This window comes from Mus caroli, unplaced genomic scaffold (genome assembly GCF_978045245.1).
Source record: "Mus caroli unplaced genomic scaffold, Mus_caroli_1 scaffold_6, whole genome shotgun sequence".
Taxonomy (NCBI): domain Eukaryota; kingdom Metazoa; phylum Chordata; class Mammalia; order Rodentia; family Muridae; genus Mus; species Mus caroli.
The window spans coordinates 83,516,528-83,531,201 of record NW_028227261.1 but is presented as its reverse complement, the minus strand read 5'-3'; the positions used below and the strand labels follow the sequence as shown (position 1 = coordinate 83,531,201).

At 40.0% G+C, this 14,674-nt stretch overlaps 1 protein-coding gene across 19 annotated transcripts in view; it reads right to left on the bottom strand.

Moving 5' to 3' along the window:
• Window positions 1-14,674, bottom strand: part of LOC110293557 (TLE family member 1, transcriptional corepressor) — an 82,941-nt gene that overhangs the window by 32,333 nt on the left and 35,934 nt on the right. For 11 of the 19 annotated variants that reach the window (XM_021161412.3, XM_029476597.2, XM_021161419.3 and 8 more), the window contains exons 7-8: window positions 8,026-8,230; window positions 7,276-7,292 (exon numbers count right to left, since the gene is read on the bottom strand). The exons of 2 other annotated variants lie outside the window; for them this stretch is intronic. In XM_021161412.3, coding sequence (XP_021017071.1) covers window positions 7,276-7,292; window positions 8,026-8,230 — 222 coding nt within the window. The remainder of the gene's footprint in view (window positions 1-7,275; window positions 7,293-8,025; window positions 8,231-14,674) is intronic. 6 more of the 19 variants (XM_021161413.3, XM_021161416.3, XM_085839237.1 and 3 more) reach the window with 1 other exon arrangement.

Sequence of the window (14,674 nt, the reverse complement as noted above, 5' to 3'; positions counted from 1 at the left end):
TGTAGAAACTACACAGGAAATGATTGGACAAAGTGAAGAGCCCAGCATAAAGGGGCTTCTTCCCTTAGGACAACCTGCAATTATTTGAGCAGAAGAAATCTTGGAACATCTACACCAACAGCAAACAAATAACTATTAAAGATATGAGCTTCCTAGAGTCACATCTACCCATACTACCCAGAGGACAGCTGTGGAGTTCTTCAGGGGAAAAGCTCCCAGTAAAACAACCTGGAATGCTAGCAGAGTGGTACAAGCCTGGAATTGCAACAAGCAGGAAGTTCAGGCAGGCATTCAAGGGCAGCCTAGACTACATGAATACCTATTTCAGAGAAAAAAAAAAATCTCCAAAGAAAACCACCTGTGTGCATTCCCTTGAGGAAGAGCGATGACACTGTTCTAACAGGGAACATCCTTCATAAAATACACCAGGGCGTTGTCTATTGCAGTAAAGGGCTAAGACTGAGCAAGACAGCAAAGTATTCAACCTAGTGGTAAGAGAGGCCAATAGTTACTTAAAATATCCAACATTAAATATCCAAATGCAATTTTACAACCATACTTTTCTGTAAGAATTTATAGGATAAGCACTGGCTAAACCTCAAGCCAGTTTGATATTAGTTTATCTTGACCTATCACTGCACTCTGGGAACCCACTATATACAGCAGCAAAGACCCAGGTACTTTGATAAGGATAAAAGCAGTCTTTATGATCTTGTTCCAAGAACTTTATTCTTCTTTAGCAACTTATCAGTAGTGATTGCACAAATGCGACTCAGAGAATCCTGTATTTTACAAAATGCCTTGTGAATGCTACATTTCTCAAACACTCAGAAACCTCCATCCACTTGAGAAACTTCTCTGACAAGTTTAAACCCTGAAACCACCAATAGCAAACAAGAGAGCCACTTACTGACATAGCAAATGTTAGACAGGCTTTCCTCATGTCAAGAGAGAGCACAATTCAAATAGATTCTCCAGCTGCTATGCTGACTCCCTTGGGAACATTCTCTTCCCGGCAGGACAAGTGGTTGTGTCAGAGGCACAGATTGGAGACTTGAGACACCTCATTTATCCTCGGTTACACTAAGACGGTGGGAACCTAATTTGATAGTACATTCCACACTGACAATTAACTTCTTGGGGAACATTAAAACAATTAGGTAAAGATGCACCCCATCACATCTGTCTGTTGTCTCATCTACACACGACGGCAATTAAGCCATCACCCTACACTATACTTTTGCAGCAGTACAAATCAGTCATTCACATTTTCTACTACCCACTTCAAAAAAGAAAATGTACTTTTACTCATAACCATAGGGATCACCACTTGTCAACACGAAAAGTAGGAGATGTATCCACAGGGCACACACACAACCTCTCCAAACTCTACAGCAAGCCTGAAGAGGGCTCATCTGTCTCACAGTTACATGCAGAATGTGGGTAAATTGTACCAGGACCACAGAGATCTATCCTGCCAAATGCAGGTGGGCCTTGCAGGAGATGAGACTGAGCCTGTGATATTATACTTGAATGTCTGTGTAACTCTGTCACCACCTCTCAGCCCCCTAAATTTCCCTTCACACTCCTTTTCTAAAAAAGTAAACCAAATTCACTCTGGAACAGAACAAATACTTAAACACAACTTAAGTGGATTTAGCACAATTATGTCTCCAACTCCTAACACAGAGACAGCAAAGTCAGTGTGCCAAGCCTGCTTACTGGGGTACTCTAGTGCCTCTCTATTCTCTACAGCCCAGATATGGCCAAGTATCTCTAAGCTAAAAGGCAAAATTACAAAGCTCCTAAACCTGAACTTTTTAAACAATAGCTTTAGACTTCAGAGTATTTTAATTTACAACCAGTATGTCTACAAATATTCCCAAAATCTAAAACTCAGGTCTGAAACATTCTTTAGACCCAAGCACTTCCGATAAGACACTCAAATTGCATTTTCTAATGTAAGAAATGGCCCCAGATTGACAAAACATTAGGTCAGGACCCGAGTCATTTGGATTTCTGATAGCAGTTATGTCTACAGCTCACCTCAAACATACAGATGCTGTACTGGCTGGCTGCTGATAGGAATTTCCAGTGGGAAAATAGCAATCATCACAAGGTCAAAAGAAAAAAAGGAAAAGAACCACATGCCTGCTCATAACATCTTTGAATTATAAGATGCAAACTGAAGTCTAAAACTGGCTATGGGGGCTGGACTGGACAGATGGCTCAGTGGTTAAGAGCACTGGCTCATCTCACAGGACTTTGGTTCATTTCCTAGCACCTACACAGCAGCTTACAAACATCTGCAATACAGGATCCATTCCAATCTAGTCTCTGAGAATACGAGGCACACATGTGATACATACACTTACATATAGGCAAAACACCCGTACACATAAAAATAAAATTAAAAAAAAATAAAAATAAAACTTGATAGCGGTGAAAGACACCCGTGTTTGCAGTGATCACAGTGGGACGGACCTAAATGTCCTTCCAGGTGGCACAGGCCTTAGCACTCATCTGAGGAAAGAGAGTCCACCCCCACCATCAGAGGTACATACCAACCCCAACCCTAACCACCTAAGATCACTAGGTGATCTTGTCTCCTTCAGGAGGTAATTCACAGCAAGAATTTCAGGTTTTTCAGGCAGTGATAATACTGCCAAAACAAGACTGTGTAGAGAGGCAACTGCCTAGGTACAGTACCTGAAAGTTAACATTCAACAGGAGTCATCGCAATTTTTGCCTGAATTTCCAAGCCATCTTTTCTCAAAATGTAATCTGTATATAGTCAGGCAGAAGACTGTTCACTACCCTTATTTACCTTCAACAAAGCTGAATGTGCTGTACTGAGCAGGTCTGCTCGGTTGGATCAGCTCCATGGAGGACACACAGCCACCCAGGCAGATGGACCCTCACATCCATAAATGCACTATACAACCTCTCTTTTACATTTTAAAAATACTTTTGTTTTCGGAGTATATGTATGTACCCAAAGGGGTAGGGCTATATACCTAGAACAGCAAGCATGTACAGGTTAGAAGACAATTGGCAGATGTCAATTCTCTCCTTCTACCATGTGAGCCCAAGGGATTGAGCTCAGGTCATGAAGCACCTTTCTTAGCTGAGCCATCTTGCCTGCTCTCCTAATTGCATTTTAAAGGGAAGAACCCACACTTACTGGGATTACAGGTGTGCACTTACCACATCTAGCCTGTTTTGCCTTTTCTTTTTAAAGAAATCTAATTATTTGCTGGTCCTCTAATGCTAAGAACTTCAAGCAGATGTGTTTAAGTGACACTCCTTTTAGACAAAATTTAATGCAAGTCACCTTTAAACCAAACAGTATCTGTACATTACTTCTTTTATTATTAATAGCTCAGCAGTGAAGAATATTTGTTGCTCTCGCAGAGGATCCAGGTTAACTTCCTAGGGCTCACATGGTGTCTGTTCCATCCTAAGCCTTCTTCTGGCCTTGGCAAGCAAGAGGAGCACATGTGGTGCATATACACATAGGCAAACACTCATTCACTGAATATGGCCTTTCTTTACTATTTATTTGTTCAACAGCCATACTAACATGCAAAGGCTTATAAATTAAAAGCAAAAACAAACAAACAAACAACAAAGACATGGTAGGCTCTTGACTGAAATCCCAACACTCAGCAAGTGGAGACAAGAAAATTGCCACGAGTCTGAGGTCAGCCTGGACTTAGAGTATAATCCTTGTCTCTAGTAAAAGGAAGAGGCTGGCAAGTTGGCTCAGCAGACAGATTGATAAAGATGAGAACTGACTCCCACAAATAGTTCTCAGACCTCTCCATGCGTATCATGGCACACCTGTTCCCACAGATATCTGCACACAAAATAATTAAGAAACAACAACCAACAAACAGGCAGGCAGGGAATGGATTTTGAGAAGTATAGGTCAAAACTAAACAAACGAGAAGGAAAGTCCAGCACAAGCCCTTTGTGGTATTCTGGCTCATCAGCCTTTACATTAAAACACACTGCCTATGTGAAGTTCATTTGTTTTTTTATGCTTTTAGGTTAGAGTAGTACTATCATTGGGAGATAAAGATGAAGCACCTACCATACAGCCCTTCTTCTCTGGATCTGCACATTTTGCATTTGATTTAAGCAGTATGTTTAATATAAAAGCAGCAAAAAATAGCAGTAAAGAGTCAGTATTCTCATGGCTCAAGTTGTGTGAATTTGAGCCAAGAACCCCCATCCCCAAAAAAATGGCCCAGAGACTTTCACAAATCTCTTAAGACACATTTTCTTCAAGAATGACATGAAAACAACTGTATCAGATTGAATATACCAGCTAGTCAAGATGTAGTCAAGTTTCTTTTAAGCCAGCATTAAAGATATTTGAAAATATGAAAAAGCAATTCACTCATTAAAAGCCTGTTTTAAAGAAAACATTGCTTTTTCATTACTATTAAAATGATTAACACAACTGAATAGCTCTGTATCTAAATGGTTTTTAAAGTTTTATTCTAATCTTGTAAATGTCAAAATGTATCACCAAAAGAAACAAGTCCTTAGGGGTCTTCAGTAATTTTATTTTAAAAAGAGAAACATTGAATCAGATTGGTTTGAAACCATCATTTTCATCTCTCTAGTGAAGGAAGATAGCAGTAAAGAGTCAAGTAAAATCAGATTCACAACTCCACCTGCTTTATCAAGTAGTACTATAATATTTTAAGCACTAGAATGTACACACTTCATTACCCACTAGTTCTCATATTCAATTTTACACCAAGTTGAGAAGCTAATTTTATGTAAATGGATTGAAACCTACCTTAGGTAAAGAGAACAATTCAACTCCTCTACAAACTATATTAATGTTTGGCTTTTCCCATTTTAACCACCGAAGATTTAATGACTAGACAGAAAAACAGCACACACACACACACACACACACACACACACACACTTCTAAACTTATCAAGATTTTCACATGTTAAAGGACATAAGCCATCATCACTTCTTTTATATTATTGGAATCCTCCATGTTTCTATGAAGTTCAGAAATAATCTATAGCTTTCTACAATTCAGGAACTGTCATATACTCTTTTGAGGATGCAACTAGAGGGAGGAGACATTTGGGAGTAGTAACAAAGAAAAGTGAAAGACAAGGGTAAGGAGTGAGTGAATATAAGCAAACAAACTCATGTTAGTCTGAAAAGCCATAATGAAACCTTTTACCTTATATGCTAACTAAAAGACTAATTTAAAAATGGATATCCAACAGATATCTTACAATTCTAGCCAAAATTATGAGTGACTACTGGAAAGATTACATATGGGCAAGGCCTCTAGCACCTTCAGTTTGTACCCAAGGCATTTCTCAGTCCCCTGCCAGTGGAAACACTTGAGCTGTCATGTGTCTTTTAGCATTTCTGTCACTTGTCCTGTCCTTGACTGACAAAATGCCTTTGCTGTGTACCTACTCCTAACTGTAGCATCCACACATGTAAGGAGCACTCTATGAATACATTCATTTAAGGCTAAAGAGTAATAAGAGAGGCAAGAAATATTAAATTAGAAAAGCCCCCTCTCAAATAAAATTAATTCAGATGAAAACATGCAACACAGTTCTTTACTACATCATCTGCTGATTTTACAGGTCCAAAGCTGGGGTTTTAAAATGTTGTACTGTGCTGAATGAACATGGAAGAAAAGATGACAGTCCATAATGAAACCAAAATAGTAAAATATAAGGGTTTCTTCAAAAAACAAAGCCAATTTACTAAAACCTATACTCTGCCTGTTAGCTATTTTATTTTCTATTTAAAGCTTTGGTCTGTTTTCTTCCCTTCCTTCTAAAACTAACTTTAAAACCCTATACTGCAATCATTAAAAACCTAACTACTTTTCCCTTTAATTACTCATGCCCCTAGATAAATCCCAATACAAGAGCACAGCAGTGCTTATCTCAAGGAGAACTTTTAAAGCAGTGCCTATTCTACACAGAAAGGTGGTAGGGGGTCCTGAACTTGTCAAAATGCAATCTTCTTCCTAAACGCCTACAACAAAACTTTAAGATGTTGGCACATACCTCTGACTCAGCACCCAGGGCTGTGCAGTGAGATCCATCTGACAGGTGTGTGTGTGTGTGTGTGTGTGTGTGTGTGTGTGTGTGTGTGTCTGTGAAGGACACTTGCCGCCAAGTCTGATAACCTGAGCTCATTTCCTGGGACCTACATTGTAGAAATAATAGAATCACTCTACACCACACACACACACACAGAAAGGGGGGGGGGGATGTGCAGAGGGAGAGGGAGAGGGAGAGATTGAAAGAGAAAGGAAGGAAGGAAGGGAGGGAGGGAGGAAGGAAGGATGGACGGACGAACGGACGGACGAACAGACAGCACAGCACTGGGAGCCAGCTCCAGGATACAGAACTTTCCTTCCTTCCAGGCAAGAGGCCCTGAGTTCAGTTCTCAAGACAGAAAGGAAGAAAAAAGACAGGGAAGGAATGATTTAAAATTCATTGTCCTATTTCTTTCTTTCTTTTTTAAAATCACCTTTAAAGATGGCCAAAATATTACTGTGTTCGGAAATGACGATAAATAGGAAGAATCTGGGGGCCACCTTCATTAAGCAGAGTAGATTATCATTCTGCATCTTTAAAATGTGTATCCCCAACATTGTCAGATGCAGTGTAAGCATTCAGCACATAAAAGGGTATACGTGACTCGGGCTTGTGAAAACATGAAGTCTATAAGCACACAGCCCCGGTTATGAAGCTCCAGGTCTTTAAGAATTTACTACTAGATGCAGTCTTAGGTCTAAAGTAAATTTAAGATTAAGGCTACACTACAATAAAATATGCAAAGAAAACATATGGAAAGCTAGAAACTAAGGTGCATTCACAAGGACAACATACCATTTAGATTGAAATAAGATAGTTGTTATGGCAAAAAATGAATATTCTTTTAAAACTATATGCAACCTAGACTCCACATATAGCACAAAATTTTAAGCAGGTCTGGGCTGTACATTGAGCAGTAAGAAATTGCAGCAGACAGCTTTACTTTCAAAGCAGGTGCCTCTCCTCAAAGGCCAGGTTTATACAACAGAAGAGAGGGCAAGTACTCACAAAAATAAAATTTTTGATTTTTAAAAAGAAAAACTGAGAAACCCAGGTCACTACACGCGGGGTGTCTGTGTGTCTGTTTGGTGCTTGTGTTCGAAGAAGGCAGCTTGGAAAAGCAAGTGGGTCTGTGTTCATGTGCAACAGGCGCTGGGGTACTTACCGTGCCAGGCTCTCTGTCTGCTCCGGAGGTTACCAAGAAATGCACAGACACGCCCGTTCAGACACAGAGGCAAGAACAGAAATAAAAAAGGGGGGAATAATTAGAACACAGGCCCCAGGCAGTTTCAAAAAATGGCTTTATTTATATAAGTCATTGCACATTCCTAATACAGTGATTTCCTGAAGATTACAGTATTTTTGTAAACATAAGATTTACAGTTTAACCATACACAAAGCCTATTTTTAATTTCTTGACAGAATAAATTACTTTTCTTCAAAAATTAGTCAAGTGCAATTTGCCCAATATTTAATGCATACTAGGATTAAAGCCTACAAAACTAGTAACAGATGCAATTGTCAAGCCTTTCATTTGAACACATTCACTTTCAAATTTAACTTCTTATTTCGCCCCATTTAACAAACATCACTTTCTTTGAAAATTACCCAATTAAGCAGTTAACAGTTCTCCATAATATGGTACAGGCCACTGGGATTAAAAAGGCAGTTACTAAGATGTCAAGATGCCTGCAGGCTAGCAAGATCGGAAAAACCCCACAGCTGCCCAAGGCAAACCTTGCAGAGTGGCAGGGTGAACTGAGTGTCAGTGGAAAGCAAGCTTTGCGACAGACAGCTCCTGTTATCTCACTGTTTGCTCTCTGTGTGGGGCTGGGGCTTTCCACAGCGAGGCACATCTCTGCAGCACTGTCTGAGTATGGGAGCAAAGCCTAATCTGGCTTGCCCGGCCTCTCACCTCTGTGGCGCTCTGCATCATGGTGCTTCTTGTCATCTTTTATTGCCAAGTGAGACTGCCCACTCAGAGCACTAGACAGCGCGAGAAGGCTGGCACTGCCCCCAAGGGGCGGGATGCCAGGAGGCTGAAGTCCTGAAGGGTGAGGCGTGAGAGGTACTGGGGGTCCATGGCCATGGGAGAGATGCTGAGCTTGCAACTGCTGCTGCTGTTGGCAGTGGTTGGAGGAGGAGGAGGAGGAGGAAGAGGAAGAGAAGGGGTAGAGAAGTAGAAGGAAGAAGAGGAGAAACAGGAGAAAGAAGAGGAGTAAGAGGAGGTGGCAGTAGTGGTGACAGAGAAACCATCCAGGGGAAAAGTAGAAATAACAGAACATGTAGGAAGGAACCACAAGTTGGACACAGAGAAGGAAACAGAGACAGAGGTAGGAAAGAGGAAATGAGGTTAGTGCTTTCAACTCATCAAAAGTTTTTGTCCCTCAGTAATCACCCCAGCCAATCCCCAAATCTAACCTAGAGTTTTCACCTGCCACTTTTTGCTGCAAGCTACCTGAACAAACTTCATTATTGGGCATGTCTGGCTACTTTAAAAGATTTATGTATATACCTCATCTAGATTTAAGTGCCTCTGAGGCGAAACTTCAATGTGTCACTGACTCTAAGCTGGACACCTGTCCTGAGCTAACTGAAGTTAACCAAGGTATATGGTAAATACCCCTCAATGAAGTAACCACACTATTTATGGGGTAAATACATTTCACTCAACATTAACTATCACAAAACTCAGAGAGCAAGAAGTGCTAACATCTGGATGACACTTTGTACTGTGTCCCTAACTCACCAAGCCCTATAAGGAAGCAGTGGCTTCCTCATTTCTCAGAAGCAACCAAGCTCCATGGCATTTGCTGAGGTTCACTAGGGTGAAGGAAAGTGCCAGTGAGCCCTACAGCTGCCCCATACTACCCTAGGCAGGAGATGGGCCTAGGAAGCAGGCTGACCACTGGAAGAAACCTTCAAGTCAAGGTTTCAGTTACTCTTTTCACCCAAACTTCATTCCTGAAATCCAGCCCCACACACCTTGACTATGTTACAGAACAAAGTGTTGAGCCCGATAGGTTGAAACCTGGAGAGGAGAAGCACTGTCTACTGACTGCAGAGATTTAGAGGCCCCACTCTGTTCTGCCATCTATGCTGACTCTATCACCTAATACACTGCAAAAGTTACAAACCTGTCCTTAAGAAACCACACTACTGCTCTCATGCACTACACTTAAAATAAGCAAATATTTAAGAAACGGCCCTGAACCATCTATCTAGATGTATTTCAGCAGTCCAATGTAGAATTTATTTTTGATGAGACAGTATAAACAGTTAAATATTAAAAACAGTTAAATATTTCTAAGGTGTAATATTTGAAAATTCTTAAGGTTCTAATTCATGCTCATTTCTCAGGAGTAAATGGCTTGCTTGTTTATTGCCCATTCCTGACTGGAACACACAGAATACTTCACAGCTGAGTTCAGTAGCTTCCACCCACACCAGAAATTCATTTTTAATTCCAATTCAGATACGCTTCCTACCCTCAGGAGTAAACAAAAAGCAACATCTTAAGCAATGAAAATCATTGATTTTAAAATCATGATTTTTACAGTTAATTTTTTCACTCCCAGAACCTTTAAAAAGCTTTAGTAGTACACCTTCATCTCAAACTTCAACTCCTAAGAGAATTAGTTTTAATTAGAGGGGTAAATGGAAAACAGGGGTGAGGCCCAAACAGACAGCATTAATAACGTTCTTGAAAAGTATTTATAAATTACTCATTCTCCACTTGAGATCACAATCACAGTTTCTTTACATGTAAAATCACCTTCCTGTCATCCAAAAGACACTAATTCTTGCTCTGTCACCTTTTAAGAGCTCAGCAACAGTGAGACATAAAACTGAAGAAGCTGGCAGCAGCATCTCGGTCCGCTAGGCATGCTCATTAGCACTTAATTAGGAACGAGACACCTGCCATAAGAAATGTGCTTGGAGGAGGATGAAGAGCAGGCCTGCCCTGCTAGCAATTACTATCATTACATCGCGAGCACGAGCCTCGTCCAGCTTCGGAGAAGCAGTGAAGCGAACACAAGCCCGCCTCGGGTCATTAGGCACAGCTCTGATTAGAGAAGAAGAGACTGCACAGAGCAGAACAGACAAGCACAGCATGACACCCCTCTTAGCCCTCCACAAACTTGCATGACTGAACCACTGGCTGAGCACCTCAGAGTCAGGATTTTAGTTGGCAGCCAGTCTGTGCTAGGGAGCATTTATCTAGATATCCACGAAGATTAAAAAAAAAACAAAAAAACAAAACTAGAAAGCTGATCAAAATACACTACTAAAAAGAGGGCTGAGCTTACATAGCCCTAAATAAACTTTGTCAGTTGTGAAGGATGTGTGTGTTTAAACCAAAGAGTTGGGGTAATGGCTATCAATGGGGATATTCAACAGACTAACTTCCCAGAGAACTTCCACTCCTACCCTGTCCTGTTCTCCTGGCCCTGCAAAAACAGATGTCTTGTCACTTAGAGGTAACTGGGATCAATCATCTTTGGATCAGGTAAAACATTTTTATTTCCTTTAACAAAAATATTTTTATAAATTATATAATTTTAAGAGCTCAATAGCAAATATGTCATAAAAAGTAGTAAAACTGAGGAACAAAGAGATGGGTCACAACCATCTAGATGTTATAGGCTACTGGAAACTTGAGTGTGTGCCTCCCATTCTGTCTCTGAGCCAAGGAAACACACTCATGTTTAATATCCCAGCTGAAGCCACAACTCACCTAAAGTAGGGTGCAAAGATTCAAATATGACACAGGGCTCAGAGCCTCGAGCACTAAAATCCTCTCTGCTTCCTAAAAAAAAAGGTCAAGTTCACGTTCATAGCACAAGGGAGGAAGAAGTCAACTCCTCCAAAGACAACTTTGTTTTTCTCCCAGGGCAGCCAGGACAAATGCTGTAGAGATCACCCAATTCCATGTACTCAGTCACAAATCCACCTTTACCATGGAGCCTAGGGGCAGTGACAAACACAAGCTTGTTCTTAGACTTCCTGAGCATAGCTTCTCTCAATGATACTTCTCAATGCTTGTTCCCATATCCCTGCTCTCTTTCAAGGAGACTTGTAAAGGAGAATCAAGTTCCCAGACACAGCATTGGCCTTCCTTCCAAAAGCAGATAATATGGGAAAAGCAGAAATCTTAAAATAAATAAAACATGTATTTTAAATAGAAGGTTCCCATCAGATTCAGTTAACTCTAGAGGGGCAGCCTACACCTCATTCCATCTGTTACTAAAGGAACACTTTCTCTCCAAGGTTCCTAAGACAGTCTGGTACATATCACTCTTTCCCAGAGTACAAAGCAGCAACAGCAGTTAAAAATGTGTCTTAGGTCAAATACAATGCTGGCATTGCTAGACAGCCAAACAACAGTTCTGTCATTTAGAAAACTTTTATGCACCTGCCCTCCAGACCCAAATGTCATCTGTCACTTGTTTTTAACATGACAGCAGGATGGGTTAATTCTCACGCCTATACAGGCATTAGAATTGCTTTTTTAAAAATTAGGACTTCTCAGTAGATTAACACTACATAGAGACACAAGAAAAACAGTGTGTACAGCTGTTTTTGACAAGACAGGTGGCTTCGGTTCTTATCTCGGGGTCTGGAGAACATAAAGAAAGCGGCTCCCTGAATGACCAAGTGGGAAGTTTGGCTGGCAGCATGGCCCTCAAGGCCACTACAAGAACTGTCTGAAATCTCCTATTACATGAGAGGCCTCTTTCTCCAAGAGGGGCAAAAGTGACAAACAGAAAGCAGCTGCTCACTGGGACCAACAATTCTCCAGCCACTTGAAAGAAATAAAGATAAAGTAGCCATGCACTAAAAGTGCCCAGAAAATAGCACATGGATGATCCAAGAAATAGACAAAATATCTGCAAATCATAATGGAATTCGGCAATAGGAAATGACAAATTAACAGACAAAAGGAATTCTCAAAAGATGGGTCACATCAAGGAAATATCAAAATGCATCTATCACTGGTCATCAGCAGACATTCAGAAACACTGAGATGACTTTCAGGAAGATAATATCAAAGGAAACCAAACAAGTTTTAGTAAAAGGTATAGCAAAAAGTGAATCTACAGATAGTGTTTCTGGGAACCCAAACTCCTAACATTATTATAGAAAACACTAGACAGCTTCTAAAAAATAAAAATAAAAAATTCAAAACAAGTGATACAGCAATCCTATTGTAGATATATATCTGAAGGAAATAAAATTGTCTCAAACAGACATCTGCATTCACATGCTCACTGCAGTATCATTCCAACAGCCAATGTATGTGCTTTGCTGCTATCACTGTTAATCCAGACCCTTGAGTAGCTGGGGGTGGGGGTGGCATCCTCCAACTCATTATGTAGCTAAGATAACCCTGACTTTTAAAATTTGAGATATTTTCCACTATAAACAATTTGTGGAGGTATTGGAGATCCAATTCAGAGCTTCATGTGTCGTAGACAAGCACTCTTAATTAATCGACATCCCCAGACCCAACCTAGGTCTGGATTCTAAGAAAAGAACAGAGTAGAATGAGAAGTAGTCACCAGGAGTTGGGAAAATAGAAGATGATGACCAAATGATTCAAAGTTTCAATTTATATAGGGTAACTTCTGGAAATCTAAGTTAAGGCATGGTGGCCATGGGCTGTGTGGATAGCATGTTGTGTATTTGACATTGCTAAGAGATCTTAAGTGCCTACACAGATATTAGACTATGGGATGATTAACATGTTCATCTGCTTGATTGTGATAATATAATCAAAATACTAAGTTATACTTCTTAAATAGAATTTCTATTTGTCAATAGTGCTCCAATAAACCTGAAAAAGCAAAAAGAAAGTGACAGAAACCCAGAAAGGGATTAGTAAGAAACAGCCACACCTCTCAATACTTGCCATCTTTACTCTTTCTGAATTTTGTTGAGGCCAACTCATTTGTCCAGCCACTACACTATCTATCCCACCTTCACTGCCTGACTTATGTCTGATCTCTAGTACTTAAAGGGTCTGAACAAGAACACACTTTAAAAAACCATGTTACGTAGATCCCTTTCAAAAACCAGAAAGGAGTTGTAAATTAAAACACAGGAAGCTACCTCTTTACACCAGAGTGACTAGACGCTACAAAGTAGACAAGGTATGAAAATGTATGGGACAGAAACTGGAATCCACACACACCACGGGAGATATAAAATGGTGCAGGCACTTGGAAAATAGAATGGATGTTGGGAATTAAAGATAAAGCTACCTAATGACCTACAAATCCCACTCCTAGGTTTACTCCCAACAGAAGAGAAAAATCTGCATTAAAAACTTACAAATGGGACCAGAGATAGTCCCCTGCTGGCAAGCCTGAAGAACTGAGTCCTATCCTGAGGACACATTTGGTGAAAGGATAGAAATCAACTCCTGGAAATAATTCATAGCAGGATTATCCAAAACAGCCACCAAGTAGCCTGATCATCTATTGAACTTACAAAAGGAAAAATAAAAGGGATAAATACATGCCATGTTATTGTTCCTTAATAAAATTGACTAAAAATAATCAACTCTAATTTACTTGGTAGAGCATTTCCCTAATGTACATTTAGCCCTGGAGCTGATGCCTAGTACTGCGTAAGGGCCACAGTACAGCATATCTACAATCCTAGCACTCAGAAGACTATGATCAAAGTCAGAAGTTCAAGGTCTTTCTCAGCTCCACAGACCCTGTCTCAAAACATAAATTATCTGAGTATCAGAGTTTATTCTTTAATCCCAACACTCCAGAGGCATAGTAAGCAGGAAAATTCCTGTGAGTTTGTAGTCAGCCTGGTCTACATAGCAATTCCCAGGCCACTTAGGGATACTTAGCTAGAAGGCAGGAACACCTTGAAGACAGTGTGCTACAAATACGAATGGCTATATATTATATTAATTTATTTATATATTCAAGCTAGTGCTAGAAAAGAGGACATGGGAAGTCAATGGTAATAGACACAGGGTTTCTTTCAGTAGTGACAAATACATTTCAGAATGAGACAGTGATGGTTAAATACACTAACCAATGAACTGTATGACTTAAAGGGTCAATTTAACATGAACTGTCTCTCAATATTAAAAAAGCTCATATAACCATGCTTAACCTATAAAACGTGATATCCTATATTCTATGAAGCAGTTTCTCCCTCTTAAAAACATGTATGTGTTTAAGTATGACACGCTCATACCAAGGAATCAACTAAAATTCACATCTTAGCACCTGGAAGAGAAATTACAACATTTCCAGTTACTACAATGCACATTAACTGTGGGAAAATCATTTATGAAAATATCCTGACATCAAGGCCGAGCTCCATATCTATGTGAGATACTAGGTAGTATTCTATTAAAAAACTAACATCAAAAATCAAACTGACTTAACCAGGAGAAACAGAATATACAGAAAAACTGATTTTCTAGCTGGATGTAGTGGTACATACATCTATAATCCTTGTATGAGGAAAGCTCAAACAGTTGTATTTGAGTTTCAGGTCAGCCTGGGCTAGCTATACAGTGAGACCATTTT